The 16,776-nt window shown below is 45.0% G+C and overlaps 1 protein-coding gene and 1 long non-coding RNA gene across 2 annotated transcripts in view; one reads left to right on the top strand and one right to left on the bottom strand.

Annotated features, from left to right (window-relative positions):
* Positions 1 to 16,776, bottom strand: part of GAD1 (glutamate decarboxylase 1) — a 33,674-nt gene that overhangs the window by 14,122 nt on the left and 2,776 nt on the right. The window contains exons 3-10 of the mRNA XM_021534786.4: positions 15,788 to 15,850; positions 10,573 to 10,731; positions 9,632 to 9,874; positions 6,873 to 6,963; positions 2,250 to 2,362; positions 757 to 872; positions 567 to 646; positions 318 to 372 (exon numbers count right to left, since the gene is read on the bottom strand). Of these exons, the coding sequence (XP_021390461.1) occupies positions 318 to 372; positions 567 to 646; positions 757 to 872; positions 2,250 to 2,362; positions 6,873 to 6,963; positions 9,632 to 9,874; positions 10,573 to 10,731; positions 15,788 to 15,850 (920 nt within the window). The remainder of the gene's footprint in view (positions 1 to 317; positions 373 to 566; positions 647 to 756; positions 873 to 2,249; positions 2,363 to 6,872; positions 6,964 to 9,631; positions 9,875 to 10,572; positions 10,732 to 15,787; positions 15,851 to 16,776) is intronic.
* LOC146766900 (uncharacterized) lies at positions 10,726 to 16,143 on the top strand. The gene is made up of 3 exons (XR_014956583.1): positions 10,726 to 12,119; positions 12,509 to 15,057; positions 15,420 to 16,143. It is a non-coding gene; the product is annotated as an uncharacterized LOC146766900 (long non-coding RNA).

Below are 16,776 nucleotides of genomic sequence, written 5' to 3'. Positions count from 1 at the left end.
ATAAAAGTAGCTTAGATTTTGTGTTGCCATACTTGTTTCCATATATTTTCAAACAGGAAGTTATTTTTAAAAATCATGAACTCCAGTTGTGGTTCAAGAGTTAAAAGTCTTCTGGTTTTAAACAGAAAATGGAAACCTTACCAAGACATACAGATAATTCTGTAAACAATACATGAATGTATAATTAAGCATATAAAAATATTGTTATTATATTTATATCATTATAATGTTCTTTTTAATGTTAACATTCTGGCTTCAAAGGAAGAAGAAATTTTACTAAGCCAAGCATTTAAGCACTAATTTTTAAAAACACAAACCTTTTCTTTTGCTTCCAGAATTTTTGCCTCCAAATCAGCTGGTATTATTTTGCCTCTGTAATTATCACAGAAACAGAAAGTTAAAGTATGTATATGGAAATAATAGCTGCAGTTGAAATAATTTAATAGGATTTTCTCAACAGGCAATTAGCAACTTGACACACTGTACTGAATCAGCCCTTAAACAAAATAAAACAAATTTAACAGCTGAACACATTTAATCTATCAAAACTTTAGTATTCATCCTACCTTTCATTGCATTTTATCAAAATAACATTGTCTGTTCCAAATCCAAGTGCAGCTCCAGCTTTCTTTATTGAGTAGTGACTCTGCAGCAAACAAATGAACATGAAATGGAGTGGCTGTTTAATGACGAAGCATTTTCACAACACATGCCAGTAAATTAAGAATTGCAGAATATGCAGTGTTTTAAGCTCACATGCTCTGAGGTAAAGAGAACCAATTTAGGGACTGCAGCCATGCCTTTGGTTTTAACTTCAGGGAAATACTTGTAGCGTGCAGCCATTATGCTGTACATGTTGGAGATCGCTCCTCCTGTGAATGAACAAATAAATGAATAATAAAATAGTGATAATGAAAACAAAAAGCATATTATACCACAGACATTTGTGTCTCATTTGCATAATGCAGTGAAAGTGGCAGTGAACTACGAAAAAACATTTCTCTGAAATGCACTGGCATCTGTCTAAATAGCACAGGACAGACTCTTGAGAAAACCAGAGTGATAATCAGAATTTCCTAAATGCCATCTCTTTCAATTGCAATCACTTTGTATACATTCCTAAAAAGTTCAGATTTCATTGTGCTGCTTTTGCATAAACTTCTTGTTAGCAAGAACAACAGGAACTTATTAAATTGTCTGATTGAAGAAATGTCACATATTGGATGGATTTATCCCATCTTACTGTAGACAAAGAAGTAGGTGAATAAATGTAGATTTCTACAGCTGAGCTACTTCTAAACTCCCTCACAGTCAGTTATGGAAAAGAGGCATCTCACAGGCTATGATTCAGCTAATCTACTTTCACACTTAATTTTGAAGAATTTGAATACAGGGAAAGCACCTGTTTACCTTGGTTTGCTGCTAAAAAGAGCCTGGAACAATTAGCTCAGTTCTTTGGTGTAAATCTCAAGCTTTAATAAGAACAGTCTCACCCCTAAACCTAAGAAGGTTTCTTCTTCCTCTGAAATTTTGTCATTGATGAGAACACAGAAAGATCTGTATTTTTGGAGTGTGCACTTTATGTGGGCTGTTCCAAAAGGAGGTGGTTTTGTTCTTTATGCTCTGTAACGGAATGGTGTTCCCTCATGCCAAACCCAGAAAAGTTCTGCTGGGCAGCCACATGGTCCACACATTGGCCCAGGACCTTCACACGTTTCATCATCAGTCATTTCTGTCACTGCTCACTGCCTTTATGTTCCTTGTATGGGAAGACACATTGTCTTGGTCTTTATGCTAGAATCATATTGTGAATCCAATCAGATTATATCCCAGATAATGAGTTCCAGAAAGTGACAATCATAACCTTTTCCTGTGGACTGTGAGCCCAAATCCTCGCTGACCACCAAAGAAACCAATACATGATTTTTGAGAACTGCTAGTCAAAAGAAGTTGTGGTTGCTCAGCACCTCCAGAAATGAAGCTCATAAAAGGGGTGTTTAAATGCCTAACTATGCACCAGAGCCCACAGTCAAGTTTTAAATGCTGACCAGCCATAGTACATAGCCATACACAGAGATAATTTTTTGCCCAAATTTTCTGTGGGATGTTTGAACAAAGCATTTCTACTTCTAAATATCTGACTCACATCTGCTTTGTGTTGCAGATATTGTAACTATTCAGACACAACCTATGCTTATTTTAACTTTTGAAGTTTTAGTCAAACCATCAAAATGAGAAGAGAAACTCACCAGGTGAGAATATTCCATCACCATCTTTGTTTGACCATCCAATAATCTCCCTCATCTTTCGAAGTGTTATTTGTTCCATGAGGACAAAAACAGGAGCAATTTCATAGGTAAACCTGCATAGATAAATAAAAAAAAACAAATAAGGACAATAAAGATACAGATTCTAAAAACATATTATAAATTTCCAATCTGTGGTTCCTGTAACTTGAGGTTCTGATCCTGAAATTTACTCAAGCAAAAATCCTCAGGAAGACAATATTGGAAATACTGATGAATAAAAACTGCAATATTAGATATTTTGCAGCTTTCTATATAGTGAACGTAAGACCTAATGTTCAACATTAAAGTGCTGCTGACTTCTGTACAAGGTTGTCCTTTAAAACAACTGTTTCCCAAAGTGCCAATTCCACACTTGTAAAATAACATACTGCTAAATCCTTATGAAAACAGTGAACTTCACTGAGCTAAACAAAACCATAATTAGAAGTATTGAGCTAGGGTTTCAAAGTCTAAATATAATTCATTATGTGGATTTATTCTGTTGATGATCTCCAAGGACAACTTACTTCTACAATACAACATGATCAATAACTGTCAAGAGTAATTACAAATGATGATTTTCTAATTACCAATTACCAAAACCAAGTCATCAGTCAACTATTGTATCCACTTAATGAGGGTAAAAAACATTATATATCCTGGCCTGCCCTGATGTCAGAGTTGGATATGTGGATGGAAATTGACAACCATACAACTATTTTTGGTGATCAAAGTAGATGAACGAACTACTACTGCTGTAAACAAATTCTGCTTGCTGTGTGTGGGGAAAAAAAATAAGTAAGGGGGAAAAGGAAGCAGAGAGAAATGAAGAAATCAACCTCTGATTTCCAAAGGAATCTATAGGGGTATGACAGTATGACAGTTCTGATTTGACTGATACCTTCCACTTGAATAATGTTGTCAAAACGTATGTGTTGTCTCTCTAATACTAAAATGATATTTTGAGAATAGGTACAGCAAACTTGAATGAGGTATGGTATTAAGAAGGGAACAAGTGTCTCAAAAAGCTTGTCTTTTATTTACAGCCACACTGGTTGCTTCCACTGTTAATATTTTATTCAATTTTTATGTGTCCTTAGTCTATCAGAGAAACACCACCATTATTTTTAAAATATTCCCTTAAAATATTCCCTTAATGACCTTCATTAAAGATTTCTAATTTGTTTAATTATTGTGATTGCTATTTTCAGAAGCAAAAATACTACTTATTTTGTTTTTATTATCATTAGAACTGGCAGAGACATTTCAATACTGATCTGCCACTATTTACAAATGGACAAAATTAATAAACCAGTGTCTGCTAACAGTGGTTTGGGGTTGTTTTGTTTTTAAGCACTGAAAGTCTAGAATATATTCCAATTTTTATTTAGGCAGAAGGATCAGCTGATGTCACAGGAACTCAGCAGTCTATAGATCACTGTAGCTCCATACAAGATAGTCTTAAGTCAATGGGATTGTTTTTTCCCCACCAGTTTAAACACATTTTTGTTTTGTCCTGAGACCTTGCACACTGAATTTTGAATATATTTAAATACAAATTCTGTGGTTATTTTCTGAGTCTCCAAAACCTGACAAGAAATAAATGACAGTAGATGTTTATAAATTACAAGACCAATGAAGATATATTAGATGATGGCTATGAATTTACAAATCACATCTTGTTAAAGTTCATTCCACCTTACTTGTTTTAAAGTTAAATTATTTTGAAAAATTCTCTAAAACCCCCCCAAAAAAAAAGTGTTTGGCTTAAAAGGAGCCATCTAACTTTAGAATCAATCTCCTAAAAAAAAAAAAAAAAAAAAAAAAAAAAAAAAGCTGATTAGATTTTCCTATAGTTACAACATTTACAGGTATTTCTGTGAATTAACTATCACAGTCATGACTATCAGCTCTTTACTAACAGAATGTACTAACAGGTTTTTTGGTAGAAGCCAGTGCTGGCTTAATTCTGCTCTTACATAAAGGACAAAACACTTTATCAGACCAAATAATTCTAGCTACCATTCTCTTGTTGGCCAGTATGTAAAAAGCAGTCTGAAAATAAACACAGAACATTCTACATCAATTTTCTATTCATAAGCATAGCTGCATAATACTGAAAACACCAATATATTCCCTTGTCTCAGCTAACAGCAGGAATAAACAGAACTTCCAGATAATATTTATTTTTAACCTCAGTTGGCTGCTGCATGGTGACAGAATGGCCTGTGCTACACACCTCTAGAACTGGATGAATAATGAAATTCTGAAATTTCCATGCTGAAGGTCTCATGATTAGAGATTGAGCTATGAATAGCACATTGATACATTATTTCCAAGTCAATGGAGGAAGCTTATTATGTTTATTTTTATATATTATCTTCACAATGACATTTAAGTAATATTTCCTAATGATAATTTAAAATTTTAAGGGAGTACAGATGTTTTGATTAGTCAAAACTCATCTGCAAAAGAAAACACATACTTTTAATTGTTCATAAACATTTTAAGTATTGTTTATCTTTAGAAAAGAAAAAATAGCATATGAAAACCATTCCCTGCTATAATTTAACGTTACTGTTGCTTTTGTGCTATGTGCTCATGTAATTGTATAGGTTGGAACAGCTTCTAGGTAAAGGTCAAAATCTGTTCTGGCCTGCTGGAACACTGCTCAAAACAAATACTATGTTTCCCAGAGCTCACAAAGGTGATTTGGTTATTTTAATAACCTTCTCTGTCAGTTCTTTGAATCATATTTTACAAACATCTTGCTTTAACCTTATTTGCAATTACTGTGTTACTTGAAAGCACACCATGTTGACTTTGGTTTTCTGAAAAAAAGGCACACTAAGCCTCATGCTAACAAATAGATACTAAATGTTCATGTTCACAGAGAAGTATTTTCAAGATACATTCATTTTTAAAGCACAAATGGATGAGAAATTAGCTATTTAACATTTTTCCAAAAAAATGGAAAACATCAATTAAAAAGTTACTCTTTAAGAAGTGACTAAATGAGTGCAATGTTATTAATAATGATGTCATTTCTTTATCCTGTCAGTCTGCCACAGAACTGAATTCTTTTATGTTTTATAGGTCTGTGTAATTTCACTGATTACAAAAGGATAACTAAACTGGGATAACTAAGTCAAATGGGCTTGGAAAAAGTGGCACTGAAATATTGGTCACAGAGAAACAACCTTTAAGCAAAGTTTTTTAGAAATGTGATCAGAACTGTTTTCACTTTTAATCATGCTGCTAAAAAGACAGATAAAAGCACTTTAAACTATTTACAATACTTGTTTAATAATTAAAACATATATTGCTGGGTTTTCTTCCCAATCAGCTTTTAAATCTGAATGTCTCATACCAATTTTCAGCAAACAGAACTAACTGAGATGAATATTACAAAGAGAAGGCTGGTTTTGGCTGGAGCACCTTAGGTTTTATTTTATTTTATTGTTAATGTCACAAAACAGGCACAGCTCCTAATCTCCATATAACTGCTAGTCATCGGCTATATTTAATGACCTATATACTCCCAAATAGGCCAGTGAAAATATTGTTCATTTTCCAGTCTGAAGATAGATATCATATGTTATGACAATTAGCAACAAACTCCCCAAAACAGAGGTGGCTTTGCAGTTAAGACACATTCAGTACAGGACTAAAACAGAGCAGTCTTACCTGCTGAGTATATGGACTCCCTTCATGGTTTTGAACATATAGAAATCAAAATACAAATAAAAACTGACCAGAAGGTTTGGTGGGTTTTTAGTGGTTTGGGGGTGGGGTTTTTTGTTTTGTTTTTGTGGATGTTTTTGTTTAGTTTTGGGTTTTTGTGGGTTTTTTTTCATTAATTGCACTCTGCTGCAAAAATTCATCATAATACCTTACACTGATATTTAGCTTTCATTAACTTTGAGGCAAAGAAAAATTAGGAAAAGTTTCTTATTTGATTCATTCAGATGTCAGATTTTACTTTTTTTATACTTCCTTTTATTCATTAACACATGACTTTATTAATCTTAGGCTAATTCCTTCATTAGCATAAAATTATTTTTCAGCATTACATTTTTAATCATTTTGAAGCTACCCAGAAGCCACTTCTTTACTAGCACATGAACAAAAGGTATTGCCTCAAGCCTGCTATCTCTGAAGTCAACAGTAGAGAAGAAAGTAAATTTTTCCATATCTTGTGTTCTAGTGTTAATATGTGGATAGCTGCAGACCTGTTCAGTCTAGAGACAAAGTTTTTTGAAAAAAAGAAAAATATAGAGAAGATTGATCCAAAAGAAGAAAATTAATTTCATGTTATATTAGAATAATAATGTTTTACTTACCATAGCTCTCAGATATTTGCATTTCTATTTATAAGAAACATAAAACTGTTCAATTTTATGTAACTATTTTTATAGTATTAATGACACATTTAGAAAAACACGAGACATTTTTTCTGGAAGATGTAACATTCATAATTTAAAAATGAAAATAATTCATATCTGTGACAATACCTATCTACCATGATACACAGCAGCCCATGTAAGCACCAGTCACAGACACCGGTGACAAGACACTGCTTACATGTTTGTATTAGCAGTAGATGTCAGCCATTCCCCAGCCAAGCCAATAATGTCCAGTCCTGTGGACAGCTGATTGAAAAAGCGAGGATGACCTGAAAAGAGAATTGAGAGTAACTTAGAACAAACTCTAACGGTATCTCTCAGGTTTCAAATTTAAACCATCCACCTTTTCTGAAACAAATCACAGATTTGTACTCAGAATACTTGCAGCGAAGTTTTCAATGCAAGTCCTTCTTATGGGGACAATAGCCGACATTCACGGGTGTCTTATTACAAACCTGAAAAAACGCTTCGGATGGATGGGAGCTTCTGTATGGAATCCTTTGCCTTTAAAAGAGAACCTCAGAATCGACTGAGCCTGTGAACACCTCCGGACCTGCCCAAGGGTTTGGGCTAGCCCATTTCCAGAGCCCTCTTCCGACTTCTGTCCTACTGCGAGCTCGGGAAAGGAGTTCACGGTGGAGGACACCTCTGTGGCAGGAACAACTTTCAGGTACTGAGGTTATTTGCATTTGAATGGAGAAAAAGAGGAAGGCTCAGGCGCTTGACCTGAGGCTGCAGGAGTGAGAGGGCTCGGAGGAGCCAGTCTCTCCCCCAGCTACAAAGACACGGGAGTGATGTTTTTGCGGGGTCTCGGCAGGAATACCCCAGCGCTGCAGAGGAGGGACAGGGCCCCGCAAGAGCTCCTCGACTTGGGTCCTTTTCCCACGCGTTTTATAGAATTAACCTGCTTAAACAGAATTTGCAATTGAACCGAAGTAAATCACATCCCTGGATTTCAGCCGAAGTTGCTTTAACGACTTTCAAAAGGAATAATCCCGACTCTTAGGGACCTACTTTTCTAGCACGAAGAGAGGAAATTCCTAACTGGTATCGGGCGTTGAGGGGAGGTGGGAGGTGTCATTATTTAGATCCCTCTGCTCTCTGGAGAAGGACACGCAGCACACTGGGGGCAGACGGCCCTAGAAGAGAGGTCAGCTCTCGACGCCTGGAGGGGACCCTGTCAAGTCGGATTCGGTTCAGCACTAGGAACATCAGCATCTTTTGACATGAAGAAATAAATGCGGTTCTGCCCCGAGCGATGTCAGCAGAAATCTTTTGGAGGCGTGAGCCTGCCAGCGCTGCCACATCGCGACACTTCCTGAAGAGGATATGCCGCAGCCGGGCTGTTCCCGCCCGGGGAACCCACGGCTCGGGGCTAGAGCCCAGAAATACCACCGTGGCTTAGCTGTTGGCTTTACAAATCAGCACTTCTCTCCCTTTCCAGGACACACTGACTGGCAGGCTATCTTCAGCGACATTTCGCTGACCGCCCATAGCTGTTAATGAGCCCGCGATCTCCTAAGGCTGGGCTGCAGATTCAGACCCGGTGACTTTGAAGGGAGCTTAGCCTTGAGAGAGAATGTGAGCCCCAGGAGCCCACAGCAGAATGCGTGTCCTGGGCAGTCAGACGACCCGAGCAGCACTTTAAAGCTGCACCGGACAGCGCTTTGAATGGAGCTTGTGTCCAGTCGGATACCTTGCCTCTCAGGTCCTGGGGACACGCCCTGCTGGCCCCACAGGAGCTCCAGGGGATGTCGGGGTGAGGGGAGCAGGCTGCTCGACTTGCGGCACGATGAATAGCAGAATAATGGTACATACAGAGCATACAGAGCGCAGCCACTCTGACTTAACTTCAGGCCACCTGTCCAACAACCCACGCGTTTGGGAGTGAAACACTCTCCCCTTTGATTAAGAGTACAAAAATCAAAGTATGCCCCGACTCCACTGAATCGATCAAACCATCATGTAAATAGGAAAAAGGACAGAACTCTACCCGCCACATCTGTTGTCAAGATTTTGCTCCTTGAAAACTATCCACAAGAGAAAGCTGCGGCCCGTCCTTCAGGAGCCGTGGCTCGCAGCTGCCCGGCCGGAGACTGCCGGGAAGCAGCCTCCCGGTCTGAGCTCCCGCCGCTCCGGCCCCGCGGGGAGATCTCCGCCCGCTGCGGTCGAGCCGAACCCTGCCGAAGAGGGCAGCCGGCCGGCCGGAGCTCAGCAGCCATGAAACGCTGCAGCAAGGGACAGGAAACTCGGCGCGCTCCATTACCGCTCCAGCTCCTGACCCGCTTGGATACGTACGGCAGTCAGGGATAGTTGCCAGCCAAGATTCCTGTGGATCCAATGTAAAACATTTCAGGCCAAACAGCACAGCCTGAAAGAGCATTGACTTTGCTCTAGATCCTGGCTACAGCTCACCCAGTAAAATAAGTGATTACAAGCCAGGATTTCTGTCTGATTCAGAAGGACCTGGACGGGCAGGGCTCCTGGGTAATGGGTTGAAATCCACAGGGTTCCTTTATTGATGATTCCTAGGATTTTAGTCCCCTTTTCATTAAACATTTGATGAACATAAAAAAGAAAAATTGCAAAATCTGTGTCATTTATGCCCTCATTTACCTAATGATATTGCTCCCCGGAGATACAGACAGCTCACGTTTCATCAAGTGAAAGAGATTACGTCTTAAAAACTTGTTTTTGTGCTCTAAAAACAGCACTGAGCCCTACCCGGCAGGGACCAATGGTCATCAGTAAAGAACGTTTCTAAGCAGAAACATTTCCAGAGCCTGCAGCCAGCCCTGCAGCCGAGCCTGCACGGAGCACAGTCACGGGTGTAGAGAGGGTGTGGGCTTACCTCCATGAGCTGTCAAGCTCTCTTCACCGTGAGCCTGAGAAAAGCCCCAGAAGGGACTGGCCACAGAGTAGTGTGCAAAAACCTACCTGTTCTCACTCCGTATTTCAGTGTGTCCCGACAATCCACCAGAATCTGCTCCAGGGATTCAGGGTTGTCTGAAAGCTCCAGGTTGAAACCCTCCATACCCTCCAGGAGCTGGTGTGGGTGGTGGAAGTCCAGCACTTTGGTGGATCTGTCAAAAGTCTTCTTCACGTAGTTGAGAAGGATGTCCACAACCTCCAGCAGAAACTGCATGGTCTGCTCCTCACCATTCTTGGAGGGCAACAAATCTGTGGGGCAAACCACCTGTCAGCACTTGCTTTGGGAGAGAGAAGCAGAGATGAACCAGCCTCAGCTGCCCGCAGTGTTCCAAGGACCTGGAAGCTGCGGTCCCAGCGCTGCCTGGTTGCAGCCAGGCAGACTCCCAGTCCCTCTCACCCCGTGGAGAAGGGCGAGCCTAGGTCGCCCACGGCAACAGCAGAGATACCTCCAAGGCTCCCTGGCCTACAAGCACACCCTGCAACGCAAAGGTTGTGTGACACGAGGCACTCACCTTCTATGGGTCAAAAGTACCCGAAATCTGCACCTGTCCTTACCTTGCAACGTCCCCACCTCCACCCTGCAAAAGGATTGCTTTCTTTTTCCCACCCTTCTTGCAATGGCCCTGTACCAGCAATCACAGGTGCTTAATTACTGGTTTACTAAAGAGGATAAAACCAGAATTACTCTCCTCCCAGATGCTGGATGTGGAGAAACCCTGGAACCACTGAAGCTGAACTGCAGATGATCAGCCTAAAGTACGTAAAACTGCTTTTCAGGCAGCTAGCATACATCGCCAGTGCAGCTACCAAAAAACACAGACACAGAACTTCAAAAACAGCCAAGGAAAAGCACGGTCTGAACACAGCTGCACTTCCAGGGGAGATGAGGTCAAGACTACTAAGGGACATGCCTGAGCTGGAGCAAGGAGAAACTGTAAAATGTTTACCTCTGGCATACAGATTGGAAAAGTCTGTCTCGGTGCGCCGGAACCTGGATTCCTTCTCACTGTTCTCGCACGCCAGCAGGCTCTTGGAGGACTGCCTTTCCTTCAGAGAGCTGACAATCCGGCCCTTGTCTTCCAGGCTGTTGGTCCTTTGCAGGAACCCTACATTATTATTGCAAGGTGCACAGGTCAGAGTTTTCTCACTTCCCAACATGTTTAGAAATATCTAAAGCAGCTCTCTAGACAACAGCTAAAAGTGGTATTGGCTCTAGATCTGACTAATGAGGTCAGGAATAAGGGTATTTATGGGGATTATTTGCCTCCAGGAGGGAGAGTTCAAAATGCCATCAACTGCAAAAACGCAGCCATGCAAAAAACAAAATCTCGTCATTTAGTGCAGTGGTAAATTCTTATTAAGTCGATCAGACAGATTCCACTTCAGTAATCAGCCACTGGAAGAGAGTTCAAGATGAGTCAATGCTATTTCAGCCTGCAGGCGAAGTTTATGGACCTAGCAGACAGGGGCAATGATGTATGATTAAAATCAGGGCCATTTTCAGTTCTCCTCGTGGTGCTCTCACGCACAAAAGGCATGAGAGCAAGCAGCCATTCTGGAGCATCTGTCCTGAGAGTGTTAGAACTCTGAGGATACCAGTAGTACCCACATAATCCCACCTCCCTATTATCAGTAAGTACTGATGCGGATTTTCCACCTGAAAAGATGCTTTGATGCTAACAGTAATCATCCCCGGAGGTTTTAAGAGCTCCACTCTCACCGGAAACGCATCTTTGGCACCCAGAACCCGAACACAAGTGCTGCTGTTATATGTCACAGCAATAATAAACCCACTCACCCCAAGAATCATTGGGGCAGGAGCCACGCAGAGTCCGCGGCGAGTAATGACGTCTGCTTTAACACGGCAGGGAGAACAATTAATTTTATGGATTTGATACATTAAATTTATGATGCCCACAAAAACACTCATAGTATCGGGCTTTTTGTCATTAAGGAAAGCATTGGATTTTGACCTTCCGGGTTGCACCGAGTGTGCCTATATGTTTGGAAGAGGCACTACGGTGGTGCCGGTCTCCTTTATTATTTATTTCCTTTTAAAACAAGCAACAATCGAAAACAAGGCTCGTCGCGGCTGGGGATATCCGCCAGAGAGGAGGGCTTAGCAGGGAGGAAAAACAACGTCCTGAGTTCCCTCATTCAAGTTCCCCGACACCACTTCTCTTCAACGCCCTCCGCTTTCCGGCCATGTGTCGCTGCTCTCCGGAGCCGTGACGGCGGACCGGGACTGTGGACACCTCCATACGGGCCATGCGGGACCCCTGCATCTTGGGCAGGCATAGGGGCTGAACGTCGGAGGAGAAAAGCGGGCGGCAGTGAGCTGCTGGGCCAATTGCAGCCGGCGCGGTACCTGTGCCTCGGACCGTGCTGCCAGCCAGGCAGGCACAACAGAGCTATCGAAATTGGAGCACTTGGCTGGCAGGCCCTTCTGCATCAGTCGGGTACCCAGACGAGTCTCCAGGAGGATCGCTCACAGGTAAGTTTGTCAGAGCCATACTTTCAGTGAACATCTCACATTTTGCCTTTTAATTCTGGTCTTCTACTGATTAGTCTTTTCCTGTGATGCTTTTACGAATGAGACAAAGACTATTTAAGGGAAACTCTTCGTGTGTAAGTTAAGAGTAGCCATATATATATATATATATATATATATTTAAAAATGTAATGTTTAGGTATGATTTTGCTGCTTCTAATGGCTCTTGCAGCGATCATTAGCTCCTGCAACAGCTAGAGCTATTTGCCTGCTCATTAGGAGAAGCAGCTGATATCCAAGCAGGTGCAGTCTAAACTGAATTATGGATCCTCTTTTACCAGGTCCTGGGGCTTCATTTTGCTTTGTTTTCCCCCCACCCGTCTTTTTTTCAGGCTCTCAGTAGGGATGCTCAAGTGGGACGAGTTCCGTGAGAAGAGACGCCTGTAGGAACAGCCGCGTTCCGCTTGCCCCGAGAGCCGTGCTCCTCGTACAACTGGCGCTCCCCTCGGCGTGCAGACGAGGGGTGGGAAGGAGGGAGTTCGTTCAGTAACAAAGGCTGCAGTTGCCTCCAGTTCAACTCTCATCGGGCCCAGCGAGGCCGTGGCTTCGCTGAAGGGTCTGCCCTAACTAGACGCTGCGGGCAGGGAGCTCAGTCCTTGCCCGAACGTCTCTGCGGCTGTTCTTCCCCGCGGAGGCTCCCCGGACCCGCCGTGCCCCGGAGCCGAGGATCAGCTGGGGCTCGAAGCGGCCGCGCACGGGGCCTGTCCGCCCGCGCCTCGTGGGGCTGCGCGGCCGCGCTGGGGAGGCTCGAGGGCGAGGATTAGAGGACGAAAACAGCCTGAAGGCAGGATCGCGCTGCCGGCCGACATCAGCCCATCCGGTAACGTGCCACGGCAGTGTCTCGTGGACCTGGAGACTCGGCATAACGGGGGGCCCGTGGGGCAAGGACAGCCCCCGCTCCGGAGCAGCCGGACCATCTCGTCTGCCGAGCCCCTCCCTGGGAGGGTGTGGGACGTTCGCGGTCTGCAGAGAAGGGTAACAGCCGGCCCTTGAAGGCCCCTTCCGCTCCCGGGGAGAAGCGCATGACTGTAGCCGACCTTTCTTCTGTATCCTGCTTAAAAAGCGAGGCCGGTGCAGGAGAGTTCCAGCAAATAGCAAAGTATGAATTAATGTCCACTCTGCTTCTCCTGGAACAGCGGAGAGCGCAGCCTTTTTCAGCAGTAGGTCCGTTCCGCAGGTGCATTTTCATCGATGTGCTTTAAGAGACCGAGTTTTCAAGAGCCGAGCGACACCAGGGAGTACCTCGGTGCGCAACGTGACCACAAATTCAACGTGATTTCACATCAGGCCTCGCACAGGGCAGGTGTGTGAGCCCCCTCGGCACCGCAGCCCTGGGGGGAGGCGGGGACAGACCTGCCGGGTCCCGGCGCGCACCGCAGCCATCGGGAGGTGCACGGCGGTGGCGGCTACAGGAATCCTGGACCCCGCCGCGGTCGGGGTGTTTAGCACCACCTACGTAAATTATGCTTGGCAGCAAAAATCTCTCGAACTCCGGAGACGAGCCCAGTTTCCAACATGCATGGCTGCTTTGAAAGCCCCACTCGCCCGCGTTGCTCACTGGGTTTGGAATCATCAGCTGGCCGAGGCCAAACAGGAGACGCGCCGGAGCAATTTTTTCTACGTTAAGCATTCCACTGGTGCCAAAAGTCAACAGGATCAGTCTCAGCAATAACAATTGCCACGGTGGGAGTGTAGCATACAAATCCAGATATATGGGGAAATCTGCCCATATTTTGGCCACCGTGACAGTTCATTAAACTGCTTAAAATAGGGGTTTAGTTTTGGTTTTGGTTTTTGTTTGTTTGGTTTTTTTTAGGTGGATATGTGCAGTGATGAATGGGGGGGGGAAGGGGTCGGGAGGGGTGGGGGTAGCAGAAGCGGCAGCGCTCTTTTCAGGCAGTGGCTTTCAACCAGAAAAGGAAAAAAAACTAATCCTTAAATCGCTCAGTTATTTATGAAGAAATTACATACATCTTGGCTACGAAATTATTGAAAGTGTCAAACCCATTCAAAATTAATCGACTTCAGTGTGATATGCACAAAAGGAACAATTCCAAGGCGCCTTTGTGACTATACAATATTTAGGGTCCGGAATGATATCTTGTGAAAGGTAAGGACAAGAAGGTATCACCTGCAACAGTCAAATGTCAACTCGTTTAGCATGTTTAATTAGGATTCTTAGCAACCTTAATACCTCACTCTGTTTACCATTGGCAACCTTCCCTGTGTCTTTGTGAAGGTGTTCCAGTCAAATGGGAGAGCCCATACAAGCAAAAACAGTGGTCCTGATCAAATCTGAGTATTCCAAAACGGCATTGCTCACTATTCAGAGTATATTCTTCGTATAAAACAGAAAAGAACCAGTAAAGGAAAACTGAGCAAGAAACCACAACCAGAAATACAGCCTGTCTTGAACTCCCTTCACAAAGCCTTCACTACACTCTCTTATGTCCTTCTCAAATCCAAAATGGTGGGATATTCAATTTTCAAGTATTTGAGCTCATTGAGAGAAGCGGCGCTGTCCTTCTCTAACCCCCGTAGTCTAGCAACACGGAGCAAGCCTAAATGCGCGTTACTTTATCAGTTCTGCTTGCCGGGCTAAATTAAAATGATGGTGAAAATGCCGATCGCTCCAGCCACTGAGGGGACTGGTAGGGAAATGGTCCATTAAACCCAGATCAGGAGCTATTTATAGAACTGAGCGACTACTCGTTAATGTCGCCAGCGGCTACCAGTGAAATCTCTCACAGACACAGGGCTAAACATTTGCACCCTGATTCTTTTTCCGTTCAAACTTCCAGGTGACAAAACGCTTAATGAATGAACTTCGCCTCGACCAAGCAGGGAAAGAGGTTTAAATGCTCCTTTGCATCGAAAAGAGGTTAGTTTCTCCCACGACATATTTCCCATCCCCTCAAAAGAGACAGAGGGGGAAAAGAGAAAATAATTTCTATGCGTAAGGGGTATGGGCTAAACGGAATGATTCCCCCATCAGAATATAAAGATTTGACTGTTAGTCTCTGAAAGCGAAGGCGCTACTGAGATATCTAGAGAAGGAAGACAGCTTGTTATCTGCAAATGAATCTCTTGCTATAACGTTGCGATCCGATTGTGCATTTGTTTCCCTTCTGCATTTCATGTGCCTGAGCGCTGACTGGCTGCCAGCGCTATCTTACCAGAACAGCAAGCTGACGAATTGCTCTTTAATAAGGCTCTCGTTAATCTTTTTTTTTTTTTTCCCAGGAGATCCGTATTTTCTAGTCAGATAAGGCTGAAAAATCCCAGACAGTGAGAGGCGGCGAACCGGCCCCCCACCCCCCGGTTTTCCTCCGGCCTCTCCGGCGGGTCCTGAGCTTTCTTCGCCCGGAGCCCGTATGTGGCAGGAGGGGCAGCGGGGCCGCCGCCGTCCCTCCCCCGGCGGACAGAACCTCGGCCGCGGACGGCCCACGGGAGGGCACAGCGGCGGGGCCGGGGCCGCGGAGCCGCCCTGCGGCCGGCAGGGGGCGGCCGAGCCAGGGCCGGCGGGCGGCCGGGGCTGCCCCCGCTGGGGCGACCGCGTCGTCACGCGTGGGTGTGCGGGGTGTCGTACGGGGAGGCACGGCCGCACTTACCGCATATCTTCAGCCCGATCTTCCTGGTGCACCCGTGAGCCACGCCGCACCATGAGTCGTAAGCTGGAAGAGAGAGCAGAGTTGTTCCCCTGGGGCGGCGGGGCTGTCCGGCCGCCGCGCCCCACCCCGGTCCCCCGCACGGCTCCATAGCCGTGAGAAACGGCTGACACCGAGCCCGGCGGCGCTGGGCGCGGGGCAGCTGAGGCTCGAACGACAGCGAGGTGACATGCTGGCCTGCCCAGAGGAGAGGCGAAGGCACCCGGGACCCGACATCTCATCATTTACTGGCGGGGCTCCAGGGAAGCAGCAGCTTAAAATAAAGTGGCGTGAAATGGGGTCACAAAAGAGTTCAGGAATTAATTGGGTGAAAAATAGTATTTGACTAGATGATCGGACTCGCATCATTGAGCCTCGGACGGACTGACGGGGCACCCGACGGCCCTACTGGGACCGCACCCCCAGAGGGAACAGGCTGATTCCCAGCCCCTCGAGTCGTGGCTCGGACACGCCCCGGTCGGCCCCAGCTGAGCCCACGGGAAGCGGGGAACGAAGCCCAGGACCGAGGTGGAGGGTGCGCCAGCCGCGGCCACAGGCACTACCGAGCCTCTCCCGTTCGTCGCTCACGGCACGGGGCAGCCGCAAGTCCAGTAGCGACGGACCCAGAGGGCGAGCGGGGGCCGGGGGTGGCTGACGTGGCGTGGGGGGAGAAGGTTTCAGACGGCTCACCCAAGCACGGAGGCAGCGGCCTGACTCTCGGGGAGGGGGAAGAGCCAAGGCGCTCCCGACCGCGCGGAGGGACCCTCTCGGCAGGGGCGCTGCCCGCGCCCGGGGGTGGGGAGCCCGTGTGGGCAGGGCAGGATGCTGCTGCCAGCGGTTATCTTTGTTTTAGCTGTGTTGCCAATTAATTCGATTTCTCTGTGTGACACCTCAGTCGAAGGCAGCAGTGCCTGCCACGCGCGCCTGAAACAAGACCCAGTTCTGCCGTTCGC

This window comes from Lonchura striata, chromosome 7 (genome assembly GCF_050655825.1).
Source record: "Lonchura striata isolate lonStrDom1 chromosome 7, ASM5065582v1, whole genome shotgun sequence".
In the NCBI taxonomy this organism is placed as follows: Eukaryota; Metazoa; Chordata; class Aves; order Passeriformes; family Estrildidae; genus Lonchura; species Lonchura striata.
This window is presented reverse-complemented; position numbering and strand designations above follow the sequence as displayed.